The sequence below is a fragment of the Haliotis rufescens genome, unplaced genomic scaffold, assembly GCF_023055435.1.
Source record: "Haliotis rufescens isolate VD_foot unplaced genomic scaffold, xgHalRufe1.0.p SCAF_61, whole genome shotgun sequence".
In the NCBI taxonomy this organism is placed as follows: domain Eukaryota; kingdom Metazoa; phylum Mollusca; class Gastropoda; order Lepetellida; family Haliotidae; genus Haliotis; species Haliotis rufescens.
Genome location: NW_025964346.1, coordinates 188,267 through 212,429, shown reverse-complemented (window position 1 = coordinate 212,429; position 24,163 = coordinate 188,267). Strand labels below are relative to the sequence as shown.

Sequence of the window (24,163 nt, the reverse complement as noted above, 5' to 3'; positions counted from 1 at the left end):
ACTGTTGTCGGGTCATCAACAAACACATCCCGTATTGCTCGAATGTATGATGAGTGGCCTTCAGCAGAAGCCCCGGATGTAGCATCCTTTTCATCTTCGACACCACTGGACACTGGGAAGTACTCACCAAGAGCAGGTGTGGCTAGTTCGGTCTCCTCTTCGTCCCCTAAATCACTGGATACTGGAAAGTACTCAACAAGAGTGGGTGTGGCTTGTTCGCTCTCCTCTCTGTCCCCTTCATCACTGGACACTGGGAAGTTCTCACCAAGAGTGGGTGTGGCTAGTTCGCTCTTGCCTCTGTCCCCTAAATCACTGGACACTGGGATGTACTCACCAAGAGTGGGTGTGGCTTGTTCGCTCTCCTCCTCCGCCCCCTTCTTCTTTTCTTTCTTTTCCCTCTTCTCCTTCTCCTCCTCCACCATGTTGTTTGGGTTGTTTGGGTTTCTCCCGGGAAGCTCTGGGTCCACATCATCATCATGTATTTCATAGTACCTGTGTATCACCTGGTAGTCATGTGTAGGCACCTGTCCAGCATCAGTGACCATCCCAGTTTCCAGTTGGTTTCTCCCGGGAAACTCCGGGTCCATGTCTTCGTCGTGTAGTTCATAGTATCTGTGTAGACCCTGGTACTCCAGTGTAGGCAGTGACACCTGTCCACTAGCATTGACCATCACAGCTTCCAGTGGACGACGCCTGTATAAACAGTATTATTGTAAATACAAACAAGGCTTTGGGCGATATCAAACATGTATACACTACAGATAGTACCTTTCTGTGTTATGTGACACGCCACATGGCAGCGTGCATTCTCGTTTGTGTGTTCTGTTGTATTACGAGAAGAAGATTTGTGCATGTACAAAGTTCGATAATCAGTGCCTTGAGTGTAAATGGTACAGCTATTCAGCTTCAGAGGTAGAGAGATTATGATGTCATTTGAGCATTGTGATGCAAATTCATTGTAGATAAGATATCAATTGATCCTACCAAGCGATATCTCCAGTGGAAGCCAGTTTCAGTTTATTTCATTTGCGTTGGTACGATCGCGTTGGTGTTTAACTTTTAGTATAATTTGCTGTTCAGTGAACGTTCAGTGATTATTGTTGGACTCTGTAACCTCAATGTTGAATTGTACAGATTGAAGAATACAAATACTGACCTTTGTGCAGCAACGCGTTTGCGGTAACGCACACACTGTCTCAACGCTATACAAAACACAATTGCTGCAAGGATTCCAATAATGATACCAAGGATTCTGATAATGATACCATTTGTCTTCGGAGCTTTGGAAAGCATAAAATGAAAGGATAAATGTAATAAATATGTGTCGATGGACATCAGTAATATCATATACACATCTTGAATGCATGATAATCAAATTCAGTATCAATACACAGTAACAACATGTGTGAATGTTTATAAAAGTATTTTAGTCTGGCCACATGCATTCGGAAGGGGCAACATGAAACGGGTCAAAACAGAAACAACATGCTGGTTACATATCAAATCATACATAAGGCATACATTAACACAACAAAACAAAGGAACCTCAGCATGGCAACATAACATCGCTTAAAAATGCTACCTGCTTTCATTTTAAATGGACAGTGGATGTCATACAAGTCATTATAATGGATACATGACAATTAGCTTACCTGTGTTACAAGGAGCAGTTTGACGGCATTCCTCTATGGAGCAGTTGCCTGTACAGGAGGGATCACACCCGCTGATAGTGCACCCCTTGATGCATGTTCCAGTCTTCTGATGACACACCCCGTCACGACACACTGCACACGTCTGGTCACACACTTCCCCATACCAGCCCTGGCTGCATCCATGTGTACAGGATCCGGTGTTTGAGTAACAGGTGTGATTGAGGCACGTCTCAGAACACGGTGTACAGTTTTTCCCGAAATATCCAATCTTACATCCTTCAACACAGGCACCTGTCAGGTCGCACCTGTGGTTCAAACAGTTAGCGTCACATCGAGATGAACACGTGGGTCCGTACCATCCATCTTCACAACCACGTGTACACTCGCCGCTCTGGTTGTGAGAAGTCGGTGTACAAAAGTTGACTGTATCCTTATCACTGCAATTCAGTGGACATGTGTCAATAATTGACATACAATTATCACTGCATGGCTCAATGCAAAACATTTCGTAAAATATTGATGAACACTCCTTCAAGCATTCACTGTCACAACTTCCTGAACAGTGTGCGCAGGGATGTTCACAGTCCCGACCAACGTATGGAGGGTGACACTCCTCACATGTTCCTGTGACCCTGTTGCAGGATCTACATCTGCTGGAGCAAGGTCGACAGCCAGAACCGTAGTAGGAGTCAACACATCCAGACACACAGGTGGAGTTCAGCTTGCAGTATTTCTCCTCACACCCACCAGGACATTCTGTACAATTATCAACGGGAGGATCACATGGTATGATGCAGTTTGTGCCTTGGAAACCAGTAACACAGCCTTCAGAACATCGCTCAATCCCCCCATCTGTGATTTCACACGTGTTATGTCGACAACCGTCGCTGCACTTGATACTGCACCGTTTGTCCCAATAGCCAGGGTAACACTTGAGACATTGCCCAGTCTTCTCGTCACACTCTGCACAGTGCTGAATATCAGTGCAGTTGGCAGCTGGAAGAAAATAACTTCTCCTTTATAGTGTATTCCAGAGCACACAATGGTGTTCAAATACATCTAAACTACAGGTTCATGTGAATGATGAACCCCAAGTCTGGCACCCTATATCATACCTGTGTAGATATTCCCACTGACAATACATCTCACAGCATATTCCTGCTCTGCGTGTATCACTATATTAATTGTTTGATCCAAGAACTTGTACTAGTGTCAAATCACATAATGCCACATACAGGGACATTATCTTAAGTGAGGAAGAAATCTGCCAAAACAAGGCATCAGCACCATTAACTTTTGGCTTGACTCTAACACCTGAAGACATATACATTCCGCTTTTGTAGTGGATTCCAAAGATCCATTAACATCCACATGTACATTGTATATATATATATGGATCCAGCAAATGTACCACCAAATCCCTGTCTCACAGATTAACCATAAGCCTTGATAGAATAAAGGATGGACTTTGCCTTGTACTGCATATGTACTATATCTGTTTTTCAGGTGAACATTTGACTTGTCTTTGCCTGTGTTTGTGACGAGTGGCACCGGAGGGCCAGGATACGCTCATGTTCAAGAACACATCCGGTTTCATTAAAGCGTTATGGTGATTTCTTGTGATTATGAAAATGGGTTCTTCGCTTATTTTTTGTTTATAATCCAGGCTGAACCTTCTCGACCACGACAGTGAAGGTAAAACCAATACATACGCTGTAGAAATATTCACGAATACACTGTATAGCAACGTAATTCTGATTTACCTTGTGTTCCAGTAACCATACAAGCAAAGGCTAGGTACATAAAGGGAACCATTTGGTGTCTGAAACATAAAGAAGTATATACATACACAAACTCAACATGATACTGGCGATACGGGATCGTTTGTTGGTCGTGTGTACAGATGTTCTATAACTAAATGAATCCCTTATAGACTATTACAATCAATCAACCATCGCTTTGTCACTTCATTGGAATCTTGATGGCATACATGTACTTTTACACATGACATATCCATGAAATACCTTTACACATGACATATGCATGATATACATTTACACATGACATATGCATGATATACCTTTAAAGATCACATATGCATGATATACCTTTACCCATGACATATGCATCATGTACCTTTACACATGACATATGCATCTTATAACTTTACCCATGACATATGCATGATATACCTTTACACATAACATATGCATGATATACCTTTAAAGATCACATATGCATGATATACCTTTACCCATGACATATGCATCATGTACCTTTACACATGACATATGCATCATATAACTTTACCCATAACATATGCAAGATATACCTTTACGTATGAAATATGCATGATATACCTTTACACATGACATATGCATGATATACCTTTACCCATGAAATATGCATGATATACCTTTACCCATGACATATCCATGATATACCTTTACACATGGCATATGCATGATATACCTTTACACGTGACATATGCATGAGATACCTTTACACATGACATATGCATGATATACCCTTACACATGAAATATGCATGATATACCTTTACCCATGGCATATGCATGATATACCTTTACACATGACATATGCACGATATACCTTTACCCATGAAATATGTATGACATACCTCTACACATGACATATGCATGATATACATTACCAATAACATATATGCATGAGATACCTTTACACATGACATATCCATGATATACCTTTACCAATAACATATGCATGTTATACCTTGACACATGACATATGCATGGTATACCTTGACACATGACATATGCATGCAATACATTACCCATAACATACATGCATGACATACCTTTACACATGACATATGCATGATATACCTTTACACATGACATATGCATGATATACCTTTACACATGGCATATGCATGATATACCTTTACCCATGACATATGCATGATATACCTTTACCAATGACATATGCATGATATAGCTTTACACATGGCATATGCATGATATACCTTTACCCATGGCATATGCATGATAAACCTTTACCCATGACATATGCATGATATACCTTGACATATGACATATGCATGATATACCTTGACACATGACATATGCATGATAAACCTTTACACATGACATATGCGTGATATACCTTTTCACATGACATATGCATGAAATGTCTTTACACATGACATATGCATGATTAACCTTTACACATGACATATGCGTGATATACCTTTTCACATGACATATGCATGAAATGTCTTTACACATGACAAAAGCATTACATATCACAGATCATCACACATGAGATACACATGACAGACCGGCACACATGACACAGACATGACAGACCTTCACACATGACACAGACATGAAATAACTTTGCACATGACACACATACGACATATCTTTATACAAGACACACACATGACATACCTTTACAGCACACGTATGACAGACCTTTACACATGATATACGCATGACTAACCCTTGCACATGACACTCACATGACAGATCTTTATACATGACACAAGCATGACATACCTTTACACACGACAGGGACCTTGCACATGACCCATGTATGACACACATTTACACATAACACACACATAACATACCTTTACAAATGACATACATTTTAAAACGTGACATACACATTACATACTTTTACACATGATACACGCATGACAGACCTTTACACATAACGTACGTATGACATATGTTTACAACGACATACCTTTACAGATTAATACATGACATACACATGACACAGACATGACAGACCTTCACACATGACACACACATGACATACCTTTACACATGACACACACATGACATACCTTTACACATGACACACGCATGAAATACCTTTACACATTTTACCTGCATGACATACCTTCACACGTGACACATACATGGCATACCTCTACACATGACACATACATGACATACCTTTACACATGACACACGCATGACACACCCTACCCATGACACACACATGACATACCTTTACACATGACACACACATGACATACCTTTACACATGACACACACATGACATACCTTTACACATGACACACGCATGAGATACCTTTACACATTTTACCTGCATGACATACCTTCACACATGACACATACATGACATACCTTCACACATGATACACGTATGACACACCTTCACACATGACACACACATGACATACCTTTACACATGACACACGCATGAGATACCTTCACATATGATACAAATGTGACATACCTTCACACGTAACACAGACATGACAGACCTTTACACATGACATACCTTGGCACTAGTATCAGGAGCGAGAGCTAGCTACAATGAGAGGTACGTGATAAAAACTACCTTCTGACTGAGTTCAGAATCCCGTTAACTGTGCTTCACGTGGACCCCCAGTGTCATTGTATGAGCCATTGTTATTGTATGATAGATGCAGTTCCTGCTCAGTGTGAGTCACAGGTTTCGCTCGCGACTGCCACCTTTCTGTTTCCTGGCTGCACCACAGCCGTAAAAATAAAACATGTAATGCGTGAATATCACGTGTGGAAGCAGGAAGCTTTCAGAGAAATGTTGCTGGCCTTGTTACTTCTACTTTGGTAATTTGGAAGTTGATATATTCAACTCAACGTCAACTCATAACCCTCAAGTAAATAGTGTTGTGTGGTGGTTTGTGTCGGTTGGTGTCTCCCACTGAGTGACAGCTTATTCAATTTAAATCCAGGATTGCATGTTATTATTTTTCTTTATTTGCGATTACTAAAAGGACTGAATTAAACATAGTTAATTAAATAAAGCGACAAAACTCTTAACATTGCCAATAGAAATCTCTGCATAAACCGAATCGATTGTACGATTCTGAGCATACCATGAGCATGTGTTAATGAATCATGGGATATACCATGTTTCCTTGTTTGATCAGGTGCATACTTGACTTGCATCTGCATGTGTTTGTGATATGAACCGTTGGTAGGGCAGGATACCCTCAACTTTTCGCGAACACCAGGTCACACATAACTATTTAAAAGTGATTCATTGACGTGAGTCTCAAGTAGTCGGAATCCCACAATGGATTGTGCTTTTAGCGAAGATTTCGTATGATTATGGAAAGGGTTTGATTGCTTGTGTTTATAAGACTACTGTCTGTTTGCACGCTTTCTCTGATAATATATTGTTCTTTCGCGTTGCCTTTTATGCTTTTGGGAATCTGTTTCGGAGGATAATCTGGAGCGGTTATTTTCTGACGATGATTTTAAATATTTCTAGATTATATGTGAGTGGAAGGGAATTGCGTATCTGACCATTATCGAATGATATCAGATCATCGATATACCGGAGGCTTAAGTTGAAATTCTTGGCCAAATCCCCTCGTTTTTCTTATACGTTTGCACATAGAAATGGATCAGCGAATAATGCAGCAAAGTTGTGCCCATGGAAAAACTTTAAAATATAAAATATCTGTGGTCACCACATTTAGTAACAAATGCCCGTTAATTGAAGAATTCCGGACTATCCTTACGTTTCAGAGATTGTACAAATACAAGTCAAACCTTTGAGTTTTTGAGGTTCCACATGGTGTTAATTCCACTCAGATAGTTTCTGTTAATATAAAACAAATCCTTTTTTGTTGGTATTAATGATTAAGGTGAACCTTTGACACAGGGATTTCGTGATATATTTCCTGGATGCAGCAATATATCTCTTTGTGGAGATTTTTGTGGAGCTTTGGAACCGAGCACCAAGGAGTAATGGACAGGTCTTCAGGTTTTAGAGTCAAGCGAAAAGTTACTAATACTGATGTGTGGTGTTGGCACATGTCTTCCTCCACGTTCTGGTCTTAAGAATGTGTCACTTTTTCATATATTACTTATACCAAGTTCTTTCATAACACAATTACAATATGTGGACGTCTGTGGTAGACAATAGTTTCTGTGTATTTTGATAATGTTTGATTAATTACCTGCTTTACTTCATAATAATGTTCTTATGGGCATTTCAGGTAAACAAACATCTATTGAACTTATTTCAGATTTATTAAGCGGTTATTTTCATTGATTTACATACAATTGGATTTGTCATTTCAGGCTGCGTTAGGTACTTTAGGTGTCGTGAGTTGGGCGTCATCAGTAAATCCCCAGTCTTTTGTTCACCTCACGGGGTGTGTCAACTGCAACGTAGGGTGGACAGATATATCTTGGTTGATCAATCAAAGTTGAAGCTTAGGTATTTGCCTATTTGGGTTTAAAATGTTAGTGTCCTCCTTATATGTCTTGTATTTCACTCCCGCTTCATCCTTCACTGCAAAGGATACACTACCAGCAATTAAAAGGTTAGTATTCAAAGTTATTATTGTGGTGTATACATGCCAGTATGATATATAAACCATTGAAAATAAATAAATACCTTTATGATATACCTATCAATGATATGAGGCATTTTGCATGCGCGTTAGAGCCAACATGGAGACGGTCATATCACAGGAGGTGTAATAACCAGACCCGTATTAAACCCCCTGCCGGGCTGATCTGGCTTATCAATGCATTTTGAATGGACCAGCGATATCAGCCTTGGTGATAAAATAATTCGAGATACGTCCCTTCGTGTGTCGCCTGCTCGTCTGCTCAGCGAGCCTTCCCTTGACGATGACATCCAAACAAGGTGAAAATGTTTTGCATTCACTTGCAGATAGATAGAATCATTTTACAATTTGATGTGGTATATGATAAAGAGGTCATGATATGTTAGTTGTCATATCATACCCCATATCAACCCTCGACCCCCATATCAGCATACCCTCGCGTTCATATGGGCTTGGTATGGTGTATGATATGAAAACTGCCTATATAAACCTCCAAATATCCCATTAATAGTACTTTACATGTTATATGAGCTAGTGTTTGTGTGTGGTGAGTATGGGTGCCTTTTACAGATTGGGTCAGCAACCAGGATATGGGTGCCTGTTACAGATTTGGTGTCACGACCAGGATATGTTGCATACAGCAAAACCATAACATTTTATTACTTGGCTTGGTATCCGTGTATCTTGATCTATTGTCCAGACATGTAGAACAAGATGGATGTAATATAAGTGTTATTTGTTACTGAAAGTGATATGTATATTTTATACATGCATAGAGTTACTGTCAGAGATTGAACATGGTTTTTTTAGATTCTATTTTATATTTCCTGATATGGTTTTATTGTTTCAGGCTGACGGTTCAGCATCACACCCAACAGCTGTTGGTGGTCATGTGGGACGCTACCTTCATCGGCTAAAACGTATGGCTGTTACATAGTTTGAGTGAGCGAGTGAATATAGTTCAGTGAGTGAGTGAGTGACAGTGAATACAGTTAGGGTGAGTGGGTGAGATTTGGTGAGTGAGTAAGTTTGGGTGAGTGACTGAATAAATGTTGAGTGAGTTGGTTGGGGTGATTGAGGGAGTGCGTAAGTGTTTCAGCTCCGAATTTCAGTACAGTATTGCAGAACAGTATTTCGGTTATATCACAGCAAAGCGACTTGACTGGGGAAAAATCCACTGGTTGCTGTAAAAGGGCGAACCGGTGCACAGCTAGACAAGTAGGCCATATATCATGAGGTGGTTTCCCCTCAACTAGCTGGAGCACTTGTCAGGCTGTGTGTATAGGTAGGGGGGCTGTTATGAGTTCACAGTGCTTGGTTACCTAATGTTTAGGTCAGTGTTATCTAGTGGGTCGAGATGTGCCTTGCTACAGTGTATTGCGCAGAACGGTGGACAAATCCTGATATATTGGTGAAGAAAAAAGAATTTAACAAGTAAGTGTATATCTGCCTAAGAACTGTGTTCCTTTCATTGGTGATGCAAAAGGAAAACACATCCTCTTTGTGATTGTATCTAACACGGAAGTCACGTACGTTCATTAGGAAATAAACGAGTGTGTGTTGTTTATCGTACAATAACACCCTGCAGGGAGAATCGCAGCCCCGAGTGTTTTATTCTCCTTGCAGTGTTTTTCTGTACGATAGACACCGACCACTAGTCGTTTATTTCTTATTTGAGGTATCAACATTACGTAGAGCGTCTTGGAGGATGTTGATAAAATGTGCAAACTTTAAAAATAGTTACCTAAATGTTCATAATGATGACTCCATGAATAGCATCCGACCTCGGCAATGTCGGACAAGTTCATTTGATGAACAGGTGGGTTAAGTTTGGTATTTCCCTCATATTCCCACAATCCTAATGTCGATTATCTGTACCTGTTTTCCTAACCCCAATTGTCATATATCTCCCACTTTGGGATGCGGTGGTTCGATCATTGCGTTTATCCTCGTTGACCAACTACATCTCCGGCGAACAACTCACTAGAGTCTTCCTTCTCCAAAATAACCTCGTCCAATATACGTCGTCATCACGTTGCAAGCGCATGTTCAAATATCCAGAAATGACGTCATGATAGAACAATGTGTAATCGTGACATAAACCACGCTTTCTTCTGTGTTCTTTGCGATTTATCGCGCAACTACCATATATATAGCAGTTTAAACCTAGAGTCGCCTGTCTGTATAAAAGTATACTTAATGTGATTTTATAATCCCATGATGTCGGACTCATTGGGTTGAACAATAAGTACGACATGCACGAACGTCATCCCGTGAGTTTTATAGCTGCTGTGATCTACATTATTCAACATGCGTTGAAATGCATATAAACAAGCACCACACAACGAAAACCTTCAGCCTGAATCAAAACTTGCGTTGCTATGGCAGGGCAATATGTTCGATCAATAGATCAGGTTTCAACCTAAAGAGAGACCCGAGAAGATCCGGGGTAGAATAGGTCTTCAACAACCCATGGGATCGGATTGTCAGGCTCGCTGATTTGGATGATGCAGGTAATCGTATCCCAATTGCGTGGATCGATGCCAATCGCTGGATTGTCTGGTCCAGACTCGATTATTTACAAACCACCGTCATATAGCTGGAATATTGCGGAGTGCTGCGTTGAACAACAAATAAACAAACAAACACTAGCAGACACAAACCATACCACCCGTGACATGACTGTCACTAAGGTCATGTTGACCCGATGTCTTATCAGTTGTTACACGTACACTTCACATAACATTGTTTGATCAGGGTAGGTCGACTATGGTTATTTCCGTTTTAAGAGTGTCCATAACTGAAGTCAGGCAGTATGTATCGACAGGGAGTGGCATTTTAGTAACTTGCACTTTCCTGTGATAGGTGTCGCTGCCTTCTAGTTTTTACCCACTTCTGCTATGAACGTTTTCCAAACCCCTGAATAGTTGAGTGACAATGGCCTCATGTGACACGTGGTCGACCTCTAACTGTGAAGTAAAACAGGTTGATGAAATATTACGTGTACATGTAGTGTATGTGGTGCAAAATGGAATGCAAAGCTCATTTAATTATTTTTGGGTTATAAATTGTGACAAAAACTTTAAGAATCGAAATAGTGTTTGGATTACAAACAAAAAAGAAAAACTGAAATTAGTTAATAAGAACATTTTAACCATATTCAAGGTTTGCGTGAAGGTGAAGAACACACTTGAAAAACAGACAGTTCGACTTTCTGTTCCAGTCACTTAGAAACATGTATACTGAGTTAAATTAAAAACTTCACATTTTAAAAAGTAATCCCGTATATGATATACAACGGACAAATGTATCAGAGAAGGTAATTTTTAATCTTTAATGTCCAAAGAAGGATTTTAATTAACGGTGGTAACCATAATTTGTTCCAAGCACCTACGGTATTCAGTAATAACATCAACAGTTTTAATCATAAGTCCCAAGCACGATAATTTGATGGCACACAAGTTCAGTAGCGTGTATGGCCACCATGTGCGTTGACAACAGCCACACAACGCCTCCGCATGGACCTTGTGATGCTTGTGATCACATGATTAGGAAGACGACACCATTGTTGCTGCAAAATGGAGCCAAGATCTTTCAAATTCTGTGGTTGGTTCTGGAGAGTGCGCAGCCTTCTGCCAAGAGCATCCCAGACGTGTTCGATGGGATTGAGGTCGGGAGACCTTGACGGCCAGTCCATGACGTTGACTCCCGCATTCTGAAGGAAATTCCTTGTCAAAATTGCTGTGTGGGGTCCGGCATTGTCGTGTTGGAAGATCAAACCGGGTCCATGTGCCGCCATAAAAGGCAGAGGTTCTGGTGCCAGTACCTGGTCGCGGTAAGCAGCAGCGTTGAGGTTGCCACGGATGACAAGAAGCCTGGAACGCGCATTGCCACAGAAACCACCCCACACCAAAACACTTCCACCTCGAAATCTGTCAACTTCCTGTACACAACACTGGGCGTAACGTTCATGACGGCGCCTCCACACCCTCGCCCTAACCCTAACATCAGCAAATCGAAGATTAAATCGGGATTCATCACTGAAGACGACTTGATTCCAATTCCACTGAGTCCATCGTAAGTGTCGCTGTGCCCACAATTGACGTTGACGTCTGTGTAATTGAGTCAGAATCGGCCCGCAGTATGGCCGTCGAGCTTGAAGGTGAGCAGTTCTCAGACGGTTTCGAACAGTTTGCGCACTCAGTCTACCCCTAAACAGTTCATTTCTGGTTGATGTAGCCGTCAAAAGCGGTTACGGAGGTGACGTAAGACAATCTGAAGATCCTCTGCATGTGACGTCACACGTGGTCGACCTGGCTGAGGGCGATCAGCGGTGGTACCCGTTTGCTGTAGACGTGTGTGTAAATCATAAACAGTCCGTCGACTACAACCCATCGTCCTTGCGACTTCGGCTACAGACGTTCCCATCTGCAACATGCTGATGTCACGTTCACGCGCACATTTGAAAGGCGTGGCATGACAAATGGCCGTAAAGACTTTTGTTTTCGTGTGTTTTTCTTTTTTTGTTAATGACTGCTAACAAGTGGAACACGTGCGGTATTATGGCCAAGTGACCAGTTGCACGTGAAAAAACACTTTTGCCACAAAAGTGCTGTGCACATGGTTTTGATCGAATTACCTGCACAAAAACGGGTGTTATCTGAAGACAATACGTGACTATTACAATAAGGGCCCACAATGATAACTGGTCAAAATGTTAAAATTTTAGGATTGTGCTTTTAATTTGGTTCAGTATATATACACACAATACTTGCACCATGTACTTACACCACAAACTTGCACTATATACGTAAACCATGAACTTACACAATGAATTTACACCACGCACATACATTATATACTTACACTTTGTACTCACACTATGTGCTATTCACTCACACTATTGTCTTACACCATCTCCTTACTGTATGTACGTACCCCATCTACACACACTGAATGCTTACACTATGTACTTGCGCGACATAGTTACACTTTATTCCTACACAATGTACCAACATCATGTAAATACAGCATGTACTGACACAATGTACGACCCATGAAGATCCGGGGTAGAAAAGGTCTTCAGCAACACATGCTTGCTGTAAAAGTTGACTATGCCTGTCGTAAGAGGCGACAAACGGGATCGGATTGTCTGGCTTGTTGACATGGTTGATGCATGTCATCGTATCCCAATTGCGTAGATCGTTGGTCATAATATTAATCACCGGATTGCCTGGTCAAGACTCGATTATTTAAAGACCGTCGTCATATAAATGGAGTGTGGCGTTAAACAAACCAACCAACCATCTAACCAACACAATGTACATACACCACGTACTTACACCATGTACTCCCACCACGTACTTACACCACGTACATACACAACGTACATACACCATGTACTCACACCACGTACTCACACCACGTACTCACACCATGTACTCACACCATGTACTTACACCACGTACATACACAACGTACATACACCACGTACTTACATTATGTCCTCCCACCACGTACTTACACCACGTTCTCACACCACATATATTCACCACGTACTTACACTACGACTTTACACCACGTTCTTACACAACGTACACACACCAAATACATACACCATCTTACTTTCACCACGCACTTACACCACGTACTTACACTACGTACTTACACCACGTTCTTACACCACGTACATACACCACGTACTCACACCACGTATATTTACCACGTATTTACACTACGGATTTACACCACGTAAATACACTACGTACTCACACTACGTACTTACACCACGTTCTTAGACCAAGTACTCACACCACGAACATACACAACATATTTACACCCCATGCATACACCACGTACTCACACCACGTACATAGACCACGTACTGACACTACGTACATACACCACGTACATACACCACATATATACACCATGTACTCACACTACGTACTTACACCACGTTTTTACACCACGTTCTCACACCACGTACACATACCACGTACATATACCACGTACTCACTCCACGTACTTACACCACTAACAGACACCACATAGATACACAACGTACTTACACTTCGTACTTACACCACGTACATACACCACGTTCTTACATCACATACTCACACCATGTTCTCACACCACATACATACACCACGTATTCACACCTCGTCCATACACCACGTACTCACACCACGTACATACACCACGTACTTACACCACGTACTTACACCACGTACTTACAAAACGTATTTACACCACGTACTTACACCACGTACTGACACCACATACTTACACCGAATACTTACACTACGTACTTACACCACGTTCTTACACCACGTTCTCACACCACGTACTTACGCCAGGTACTTACATCACGTAGATACACCACATACTTACACCACGTACATACTGCACGTACATACACCACGTACTCACACCATGTGCTTACGTACTTGCTCTATTTACTTACACTGTGTACTTACTCCATTTACTTACACTACATGCTTACCACATACTATACTTACACGACGTACTTACATGACGTACTTACACACTGTACTTACACAACGTACTTACACGACGTACTTACAGGACGTTCTTACACACTGTACATACACTATGTACTTACATGACGTACTTACACTACGTGCTTATGCGGTGTACTGACACTACGTTATTGCACCCTGAACCTAATCAATGCATACACCAGCAACTTACACGACGTACTTACACGACATACTTTCACGACATACTTACACAACGTACTTACACAACGTACTAACAAGACGTACTTACCCACTGTACATACACCATGTACTTACACGACGTAGTTACAGGACTTACTTTAACAACGTACTTACACAATGTTCTTACACCATGTATTTACAGACTATCAAGAGCCTCTGGAGAAATCATGGGAATGTGTTGATTCTGGTTTCATGATGTGGTTGTTATATAACTTCTCTGTAAGTTTGCATGTTGACCTATAGTTGCTTCAGCTTCACAGCACACTAGTGTCACGTTTAAGTTTTTTTTGTGTTACAGAATGGATTGTGTACATGCTGTGATGTTTGGCTCGTTGCTGATCATTAAATGTAAGTGCATTTTTCAAATTGACAGGGTACAGATACAAACTTGTTATGATTATTATTATTATGTTATTATGTTACGGGACGTTATATGTGCGCGTGCGTGCATGCGTGCGTGTGTCTGTGTGTTCGAATATAAAACCATATGTATATATATTTCCTACACCTCTATTAAGTATCTAGCAATTCCATTGGTAAATCCGTACCACGTGACGAAACAGTACATTTCAGACTGCCTCAACCGTGAGTTTGTTTTGTGGCCTTTGTTATTTTCAATAGACCTGTGTTTGATATATTGTCCGAACAGTGGAATTTGGTTGCCAACAGTAAATGGTTATATGATCCAGAATGAGAATGTTTTGACCGACGTGAGGCAGGTCTACGACCCTTTCTACATAACTGCTCATTTAACTGCTGTTTTCAGTTCCTGCAGTACAGGATGTCACGGCGTGCGAGTGGGGCAAGTATGGACATAACTGTGACCGACTATGTTCAGATCACTGTGGACTTCATCATGGCAGAAACCTACGACACTGTCAGAAATATAGTGGGAAGTGTTCAGAAGGGTGTGTTCGTGGTCGGCATGGTGACCACTGTGATCAACTTTGTAGTCAGAACTGCATCAAGGCCACGTGTAACCAACCCTACGGGGGATGTACAATCGGGTGTATAGATGGATACGCTGGATATTTCTGTAACATAACAACAGGTGTACAGATACAGCTCTATACACAAATTCTGATATCAGTGTTTTCATGATACCTATTTTATCTCGCACGTTCATATCTCAGATTAATTTGGCAAATCAACACAATTGTGTCTCAAAAACAAACAATCTATTAATGACATGTATACAGTCGAAAATCATGTTTCTTTCATTACTTAATCGCAGATGTCACAAAATTCGACCATAACCAACATTGTTTTGCTGCACAAAACCCTGCATTCAGGAGTACAACATGTTAACATCAACAATGCATATGTGGTGTAGATTAATGGTTCAAGTGCATGCATGACTAAACAAACCGCATTGTTTCCAGTTTTCGTGTTTCTTGTCATACGAGTGAAATTTATGAACAACTAAGAAATGATTATCCTTTTTCTCTGTTGAGGGGATTATTGTTCTGTCCTTAGTTAAGATTAACTTTCAAGTAATGGTTAATAGACCACATTTCATCAAACGGTTTTCATTGAGGAGACTTTTGCAGGACTTTCTGCGCGAGAATGTGGACACTTATTAGATTACGTTTCAATGTAATTATTTTTATGAGTTTAAAACACAAAACTTCACCCAAGGGAGTAAATCTTGTCCCTTGCAGATTTAATGCAACAAATATTGTCCACATTAATTTGAAAGGAACTCATCCTCTTAACTTCTGCTTTCAGTTTCTGCAGTACATGGTGTCCCGGTGTGCGAGTGGGGCAAGTATGGACACAACTGTGACCGACTATGTTCAGATCACTGTGGACTTTACCTTGGCAGAAACCTTCGACCCTGTCACAAAGATACTGGGACGTGTTTACAAGGGTGTGTTCGTGGTCGGCATGGTGACCACTGTGATCAACTTTGTAGCCTGAACTGCATCAACGCCATCTGCAACCAAGGCAACGGGGGGTGTACCATCGGGTGTATGGAAGGATACAGTGGATATTTCTGTAACATAACAACAGGTACACAGACACAGCTCTATACACAAATTCTGATATCAGTGTTTTCATGATACCTATTTTATCTCGCACGTTCATATCTCAGATTAATTTGGCAAAACAACACAATTGTCTCTCAAAAACAAACAATCTATTAATGACATGTATACAGTCGAAAATCATGTTTCTTTCATTACTTAATCGCAGATGTCACAAAATTCGACCATAACCAACATTGTTTTACTGCACAAAACCCTGCATTCAGGAGTACAACATGTTAACATCAACAATGCATATGTGGTGTAGATTAATGGTTCAAGTGCATGCATGTCTAAACACACCCCATTGTTTCCAGTTTTCGTGTTTCTTGTCATACGAATGAAATTTATGAACAACTAAGAAATGATTATCCTTTTTCTCTGTTGAGGGGATTATTGTTCTGTCCTTAGTTAAGATTAACTTTCAAGTAATGGTTAATAGACCACATTTCATCAAACGGTTTTCATTGAGGAGACTTTTGCAGGACTTTCTGCGCGAGAATGTGGACACTTATTAGATTACGTTTCAATGTAATTATTTTTATGAGTTTAAAACACAAAACTTCACCCAAGGGAGTAAATCTTGTCCCTTGCAGATTTAATGCAACAAATATTGTCCACATTAATTTGAAAGGAACTCATCCTCTTAACTTCTGCTTTCAGTTTCTGCAGTACATGGTGTCCCGGTGTGCGAGTGGGGCAAGTATGGACACAACTGTGACCGACTATGTTCAGATCACTGTGGACTTTACCTTGGCAGAAACCTTCGACCCTGTGACAAAGATTCTGGGACGTGTTTACAAGGGTGTGTTCGTGGTCGGCATGGTGACCACTGTGATCAACTTTGTAGCCCGAACTGCATCAACGCCATCTGCAACCAAGGCAACGGGGGGTGTACCATCGGGTGTATGGAAGGATACATTGGATATTTCTGTAACATAAAATCGGGTACACAGATACATCTTCTTTGATGGATATTTAGAAGTTGGAGTTCGAGGTAAGGATAAAAATATATGGATGAGCAACTTCTTCAATTGTAATAAAGAAGTGGTTCATCCATAAATTCTTATCCTTTCTTACACATTATACAGTTCTCTATCATATAATGGGCAGGTTTGTCAGCAGGATAAAGCCAACGGAACAGTGCTATAAACAGATCCTGATAAGTTATGTGTAGGGGTTAAGTCGGAATATAAGTACTTGGTATAGATGTTGAGAAGATGGCATACAGAAGATTGACAGCTCCTAGTTTCTTACGACTATTTGGATATTAGATGTAAATGTGCATCACGTTTTGACATAATCCAACATTATTTTTGGTTGATTTTAAACCAATAGATAATTAGTGATTACGTGATTTAACATGTGAACTCTTCACTAAAGTGCGCTTCAATAGTGACACCCTATATGCAAGGGAAATTACGAGTGCCTTGTATGTCGGCTTCCTTTTAATGAGAAATGTTAACGTACATGAGTGTGACTTATTTTTATTCTACGATTTCACTGACTGTACTAATGGTATACTTATAAAGCGATACTGTCTTCTATGACATAATAACATGTCATACACTGTCTTACAAAACATTCTGTTAATCCAACTCATTGGCCTCGTGGATAAAACATTCACGAATTCATTCAAAATCCGATTCACCACCTTCTTAATAGAAGATGCTTAAAGGGGGGCAAATGTCTGTAATGTCTGTAACATACATAACATGCAATATTGTGCTATATTTCACATCATTACAACACTGGGTGGTTTAGAGCGAGTGAGAACAGAGTATTTGAAGATTTAGACACAGTGTTGATTGGCTTACAGACACAAAGTGTTGTGTACTGAATGCAAAGAAGAAACATGTTCTGTTTTAATACCAAGTGCAATTGTCGATTATACCAAGTTTACACAGACATGTTTGTGTGGTGAATATTCTGTGGATTAGTTTGCATTGACAATCTCTATATCTGTCGTCTGTTTTCTATTGTAGATTTTTAATCTTCGTAAAATACTCTGTTAAATATTCAGGTTTACCAAGTTTCCCATTTGCTGAGTGCATGGTCTGTTGAAGCTTGTATGTTATAACATGATCAGCTGTGTATAAATCGGCATTCGTCTGGCTTGAAATTCAGCTAACTGTATCAGTTGATTTTTTCTGTAACAGCTTTTATCATGACCTTTGACGTCAGCAACAATAGTGGTTTATGATCAGATCCTTGACTTTTATTTATTATTCACAATAAGTTTCATTTGTCATCTAAAAGCTAAGAATAGGGCATGATTCTGTCTGTATTCAATTAGTACCATAGTTTCTTGTATAAATTATATCGGACGCAATTTCCGATTGGATTATATGTCCCCGTGAACAATTTCCTTGCCTTTACATGTGTTTGTGACGGATTTCACCAGTGAGGTAGGATAAGCTCACTTTTTCGTGAGTGTCATCAATATTAGATTGCGATTGATGAACACATTCTCACGATATAGCCGGAATCGTAAAATGGTCTCTGCTTGTCTTATCATTTTGGAAATTGTTGTGTCTGCTGAATGGTAAATGCCTCCCTCTCGTGTATTTCCATTGACTCCAACTGCAGGATTTCATTAAATGGGATGTGAGCCGTGGATATGTACTTACATGTATATACAGACGCATTATCATATAGTGTTCTACCAAGCTGTAACTGTGTTGCAGTGACCACTGGCTACAGACCATGTGACTGGGGCAGGTTGTGTGCAGGGATATGTACTTACATGTATATACAGACGTTTTGTCTGATAGTGTTCTCACTAGCTGTGTCTTTGTTACAGTGTCCACTACCTACAGACCATGTGACTGGGGCAGGGTGTGTGAAGGGATATGTAATGACATGTATATAAAGACGTTTTGTCTGATAGTGTTCTCACTAGCTGTGTCTGTGTTGCAGTGACCACTACCTACAGACCATGTGACTGGGGCAGGATGTGTGCAGGGATATGTACTTACATGTATATAAAGACGTTTTGTCTGATAGTGTTCTCACTAGTTGTGTCTGTGTTGCAGTGTCCACTACCTACAGACTATGTGACTGGGGCAGGTTGTGTGCAGGGATATGTACTTACATGTATATACGGACGTGTTGTCTGATAGTGATCTCAGTAGCTGTGTCTGTGTTGCAGTGACCACTACCTACAGACCATGTGACTGGGGCAGATTTGGGGAAACATGCGATCAAGGCTGTCCTCCAGGTTGTGCCCTGGGTTCCGACAGAAACACCAACTACTGTCAGACTGACACTGGAACGTGCACTCGGGGATGTCGGCGTGGTTGGCATGGCGACCGATGTGAGAACCTCTGTGGCCGGAACTGCATTGCGGACTCCTGTTATCAAGGAAGCGGACATTGTACCCATGGCTGCAGAGGGATATATACAGGAGAGTTCTGTGAAGCAGAAACGGGTAAATAGGTCGAACCCAATCACGATACTATCCTGCTGAGTCACCTGAGAAGCGTCAAGTAGTGTTAGGCTCTCGAGGCCAGTTAATGAATAAAATAATATTTGTTCAATTGGACAAAAGAAGATTAAAGTTTCAACATAGTGAAAAACAGTATGTTTCAAATACAAAATTTGTTGAATGTAAGCCATTGGAAATTAACCTTCTATACCTAATATTTATTCTACTTAATCCCATAGAGTTTTCGGTTACAGGTGAGGGGCACAACAGACAGATTATTTAGTCATATTGTGGTTGTGTGTTGTAGGTGAGTGGCACATTAGACACGCTAATTAGTCATATCGTGTTTGTTACAGGTGAGGGTCACATTACACAGATTATGCACTGGATGTGGATGTTACCTGTTGCGGTCTTAATCTTTTCGACAATTTGTTGCTGGAAGAGGTGAGTTTACTTTGTGTGGGTCGGGTTCTAACCTGACACTACTTCACCATCTAGATTATGATCAACTCATTTTGTTCAGCGTAACTTTGACGTATTTTACATGAGTAAAATCTTGTACTAGAATCTACAATTTTTCAGTTGTGCGAACACACGAATGTTACTCTTTATTTTCCATGATGCCATCCTTATCAGTAATGGCAATTGTATCCGGTCGTTCACTGATGACAATTTTAATTCAGCACACGACATGGTTTTTATGGAAAATGTGAATATGTATTTGTGTGAGTTAGCCAAAATTGGTTAGTGTTTAAGAGGAAATATCAAGCAGGTGCCCTGTGTTTTATGACGCACATATCTTTGCAGTGCACGATGTAGAAGGTTTGACAAAGGGTTTAGGTGGCTGATAAGAAGGTAATTCTCACGAAGACTTGTTCTTTAAAGCACGCGGTAGTATCTTCTCTAAATGATTGTTGGTAGTGTTGCTGAAGAGGTGGGTGAGTAAGTTTGATGTAACGCCGCATTCGGCAGCAGTTCAGTTATATCGCGGCGTGTAAGCTTGATGTGGGAGGAAAGCCCGAAGTGATGCAGGTCTCAGATGTTTGCCACTTTGTTGAAACCCACGAACACGTGTATGCTGCTGAGAAACCAAAAGACGTTAAAAGATGGTACTTGTTGCTACCCTGTCTGGAGCTCGGCATTAAGGGGCTAAAACAAGGACTGGTCGGCTCGGAGTCAGTATATTATGTCTGAGTGGGGTATTCATGTTAAACTGCGGCATGGTATCTCAGTGAGCTGGCACTATAAATCGACATCAGTCCGGACTAGTACAAGCAGCCACACAAACACACACACGTACATGCACGTCGCTATATAAGTGCAATAATCTTGAAAGCGACGTTAATCCCCATTTCACCTCACCTCACCATGGGTATAATGTTGTACTCGAATCACAAGATTTCAGTTTTACGAAGACACAAATATTATTCTATATTTACCATGTTGCCATCAGTGGCAATTGTATTCGGTCGTTAATTGATGCCAATTTTTATTCAACACATGACATGGTTCTACTGGCAAATGTGAATACGTATTTGTGTGGGGTAACCCCGAAGGGTTTGGTGTATACGAGGAAATGTCAAGCAGGTACCCTGTGTATTAATAACTAAATCTATTTGCAGTGCTCGATGTAGAAGAACGCTAGACGAATGGTTTACACGGCTTATGGGAAGGTAATTTCCATGAAGAATTGTTCTTTAAAACATGCGGTAGTATCTTCTCTAAATGATTGTTGGTAGTGTTGCTGAAGAGGTGGTGAGTAAGTTTGGTTTATAGTAGTTTCAGTTATATCAAGGCGTGTCGGCTTGATATGAGAGTAAAGCCGGAAGTGATGCAGGTCACAGACGTTTGCTACTTTGGGACACCCACGGACATGGTTATGGTGCTTACAAAGCTAGACACAAAGTCAGGGTGATCTGGGATTCATACGATCATAGTTTTTAGCAATGCCCGAATGACCTCCTCTGTTCAGTAGAACAAATTGTAGCGTCTATGACAACTGACATGACCGTGTCCCCTTGTTACTAAAAAACACTCCATTACTTTATTTAGATATTGCAGTTTTACTTACCCCCTCTTTTATTCTTTTTCAGGAATCCCAGTACTTGTAAGTGCCATTTTACTTTTTTCAAATATTTCTTGAAGCATAATTTGACAATATACAAGTATGCATCTAAGCATCTTCTAATGGAAGCAGCCATCTGGTGAACAGTTTGATTTGGGAATGTGGACGTTCTTGTTTCACATTTTACGACTGCCTCTGCACTATAGCCACAACCAGCATGTGGCGGCAATGTCAGGTTACTTGTCTGGGAATCTAGCAAAGGAAATTCATTATGTCTCAGATTATTCAAGTTGATATTTTCAACAATTCACAATGCTATCTCTGACAGCCACGTAATCCACCATTCACTCAGCCAACCTCTAGGACAGTCAGGTAAATTCAAAACAACCAAACAACACACGGATGATAGTATGACAACACAACCAAACAACACATGGATGAAAGTACGTCAAATTACGAGACTGCAAGACGCTGTTTCATCCTTCAGATAGGAATATGTTCGGAAGAACAATATACTATTTCAAGAAACCTTCATATTCCGTGACTAATGCGTTGTCACCAACTAATCAGCAATGGAAACTTATTATCGATAACCCTGTATTATAATATTTTATGTCATGCAGAAATCGAGATATCTTCCACATTAGACTTGTTGCTTTGAATTAAACTATATGACGTAGGTGCTGCCTCACAGCCTTCATATCCCGCACTCCAGACAAGGACATTTAAAAGCGTCATATGAATATGGTGTGAACATTCATATCTCAAAAAAGTGTCAAAGTATTTCATCGAAGATAACAGACACAAATTGCATAAAATAGATAATACAACGTGAAATATACTTAAATTGTGGGAGCATTTGTTCTCAATGAAAACAGCAAAATCTTGTTTGTATCCCCCTTGCATGTTTCCATTTTAAATACACTATTTCAACCTGTTGAACTAGTATGTAACTCACGTACATTATAGCCATGCTAACTGACGACATAAAGACACTTTACTACTTTAAAAATGAAATTGCAAAACATTGAAAACACAAGTTCAAACTAAATCGATGCAAAACACATCGTCCTAACACAACAATGCTCTATGCAGAAAGTGATACACGTCTGATTTATTTATAAAGTGCAAAAAAGTGAAACAAACGTGTCGTTTAGGCAGCCGAAACAACATGTGCATAAAGTATTTTAACGATACGGACGGAATGTTTGACACTGATAAAAAACAACATCACAGAAATGCCCCACGTGACACCTGAACAACGGGGGCGGGCCCTGGGTATGATACAGAGCCACCCATGTCCACAGTGCTGGAACGTTTGGTTGCTCCCGTGTTGCTGTAACGAACCTGATACAACGTCACAGACAGACATCAGGCAGGCCAAGAACAGGAAGACCCAGGGTAATCACGCCAAATTGAGACCGGGACTTGCATGCTTTGCATCTCCCGAATCGCTTCCTGACAGAGACGTCATCACTGAGTAGTATAGGTAACAGGGGTTCTGGACCACTTCCACTGGAGCCAGATTTATATACCTATACCACCGCTAAAGGGGGGACTTTTTATGTGTAAATGATTATGCGATTCAACGATCGTCATGATATAAAACTAATTTCATTATTATATATTTACTTATGTAAGCATTCTTCTAAATGTTGGTTTTGGCACGGAATGAGTTTTTGTCTCACAGCTCTGCGATACTTTCTATACAATCCAAGTCTCAACTCCCTCTCCTTCTCTATTCGATGTTTTATGTCGCTTATTTGATGTAATCGAAATCCATCAACTTCATCAAGCGCTGGATATAAATCCATATTATTATTACATCATATAATAGTCTTTAATTGGTCTTGCTTAAATGTTTTGAGAGTAAA

General features: G+C 40.4%; 3 protein-coding genes across 3 annotated transcripts in view; 2 read left to right on the top strand and 1 right to left on the bottom strand.

The window, feature by feature from the left end:
• Positions 1-1,059: 1,059 nt before the first annotated feature.
• LOC125375892 (scavenger receptor class F member 1-like) lies at positions 1,060-3,544 on the bottom strand. The gene is made up of 3 exons (XM_048386854.1): positions 3,416-3,544; positions 1,653-2,648; positions 1,060-1,280 (listed from the first exon to the last, which is right to left on the bottom strand). The coding sequence occupies exons 1-3, from the start codon at positions 3,465-3,467 to the stop codon at positions 1,060-1,062; spliced, it is 1,269 nt and encodes a 422-aa protein (XP_048242811.1). The 5' UTR covers positions 3,468-3,544.
• An 11,525-nt stretch (positions 3,545-15,069) lies between these two features.
• On the top strand, positions 15,070-19,719 carry LOC125375884 (multiple epidermal growth factor-like domains protein 10). The gene is made up of 5 exons (XM_048386819.1): positions 15,070-15,118; positions 15,537-15,821; positions 16,499-16,783; positions 17,461-17,745; positions 19,601-19,719. Exons 1-5 carry the CDS (start codon positions 15,070-15,072, stop codon positions 19,717-19,719), a joined length of 1,023 nt encoding a protein of 340 aa, XP_048242776.1.
• A 162-nt stretch (positions 19,720-19,881) lies between these two features.
• Positions 19,882-24,163, top strand: part of LOC125375883 (ankyrin repeat and KH domain-containing protein 1-like) — a 29,143-nt gene continuing 24,861 nt past the window's right edge. Inside the window, exons 1-5 of the mRNA XM_048386818.1 lie at positions 19,882-20,227; positions 20,581-20,668; positions 21,032-21,079; positions 21,847-21,897; positions 22,318-22,331. Of these exons, the coding sequence (XP_048242775.1) occupies positions 19,882-20,227; positions 20,581-20,668; positions 21,032-21,079; positions 21,847-21,897; positions 22,318-22,331 (547 nt within the window). The remainder of the gene's footprint in view (positions 20,228-20,580; positions 20,669-21,031; positions 21,080-21,846; positions 21,898-22,317; positions 22,332-24,163) is intronic.

What these genes read in the sequence shown, in the direction of transcription:
- LOC125375884 (XM_048386819.1), top strand. Translation starts at nt 15,070, where the DNA reads ATGGATTGTGTACATGCTGTGATGTTTGGCTCGTTGCTGATCATTAAA. An exon ending in TTTCTGTAACATAACAACAG is followed by an intron (nt 15,822 to 16,498) that starts GTGTACAGATAC and finishes TTCTGCTTTCAG; the next exon opens with TTTCTGCAGTACATGGTGTC. An exon ending in TTTCTGTAACATAACAACAG is followed by an intron (nt 16,784 to 17,460) that starts GTACACAGACAC and finishes TTCTGCTTTCAG; the next exon opens with TTTCTGCAGTACATGGTGTC.
- LOC125375892 (XM_048386854.1), bottom strand. Translation starts at nt 3,467, where the DNA reads ATGGTTCCCTTTATGTACCTAGCCTTTGCTTGTATGGTTACTGGAACA. An exon ending in TATGGTTACTGGAACACAAG is followed by an intron (nt 2,649 to 3,415) that starts GTAAATCAGAAT and finishes ATTTTCTTCCAG; the next exon opens with CTGCCAACTGCACTGATATT. An exon ending in AACTGCTCCTTGTAACACAG is followed by an intron (nt 1,281 to 1,652) that starts GTAAGCTAATTG and finishes TGCTTTCCAAAG; the next exon opens with CTCCGAAGACAAATGGTATC.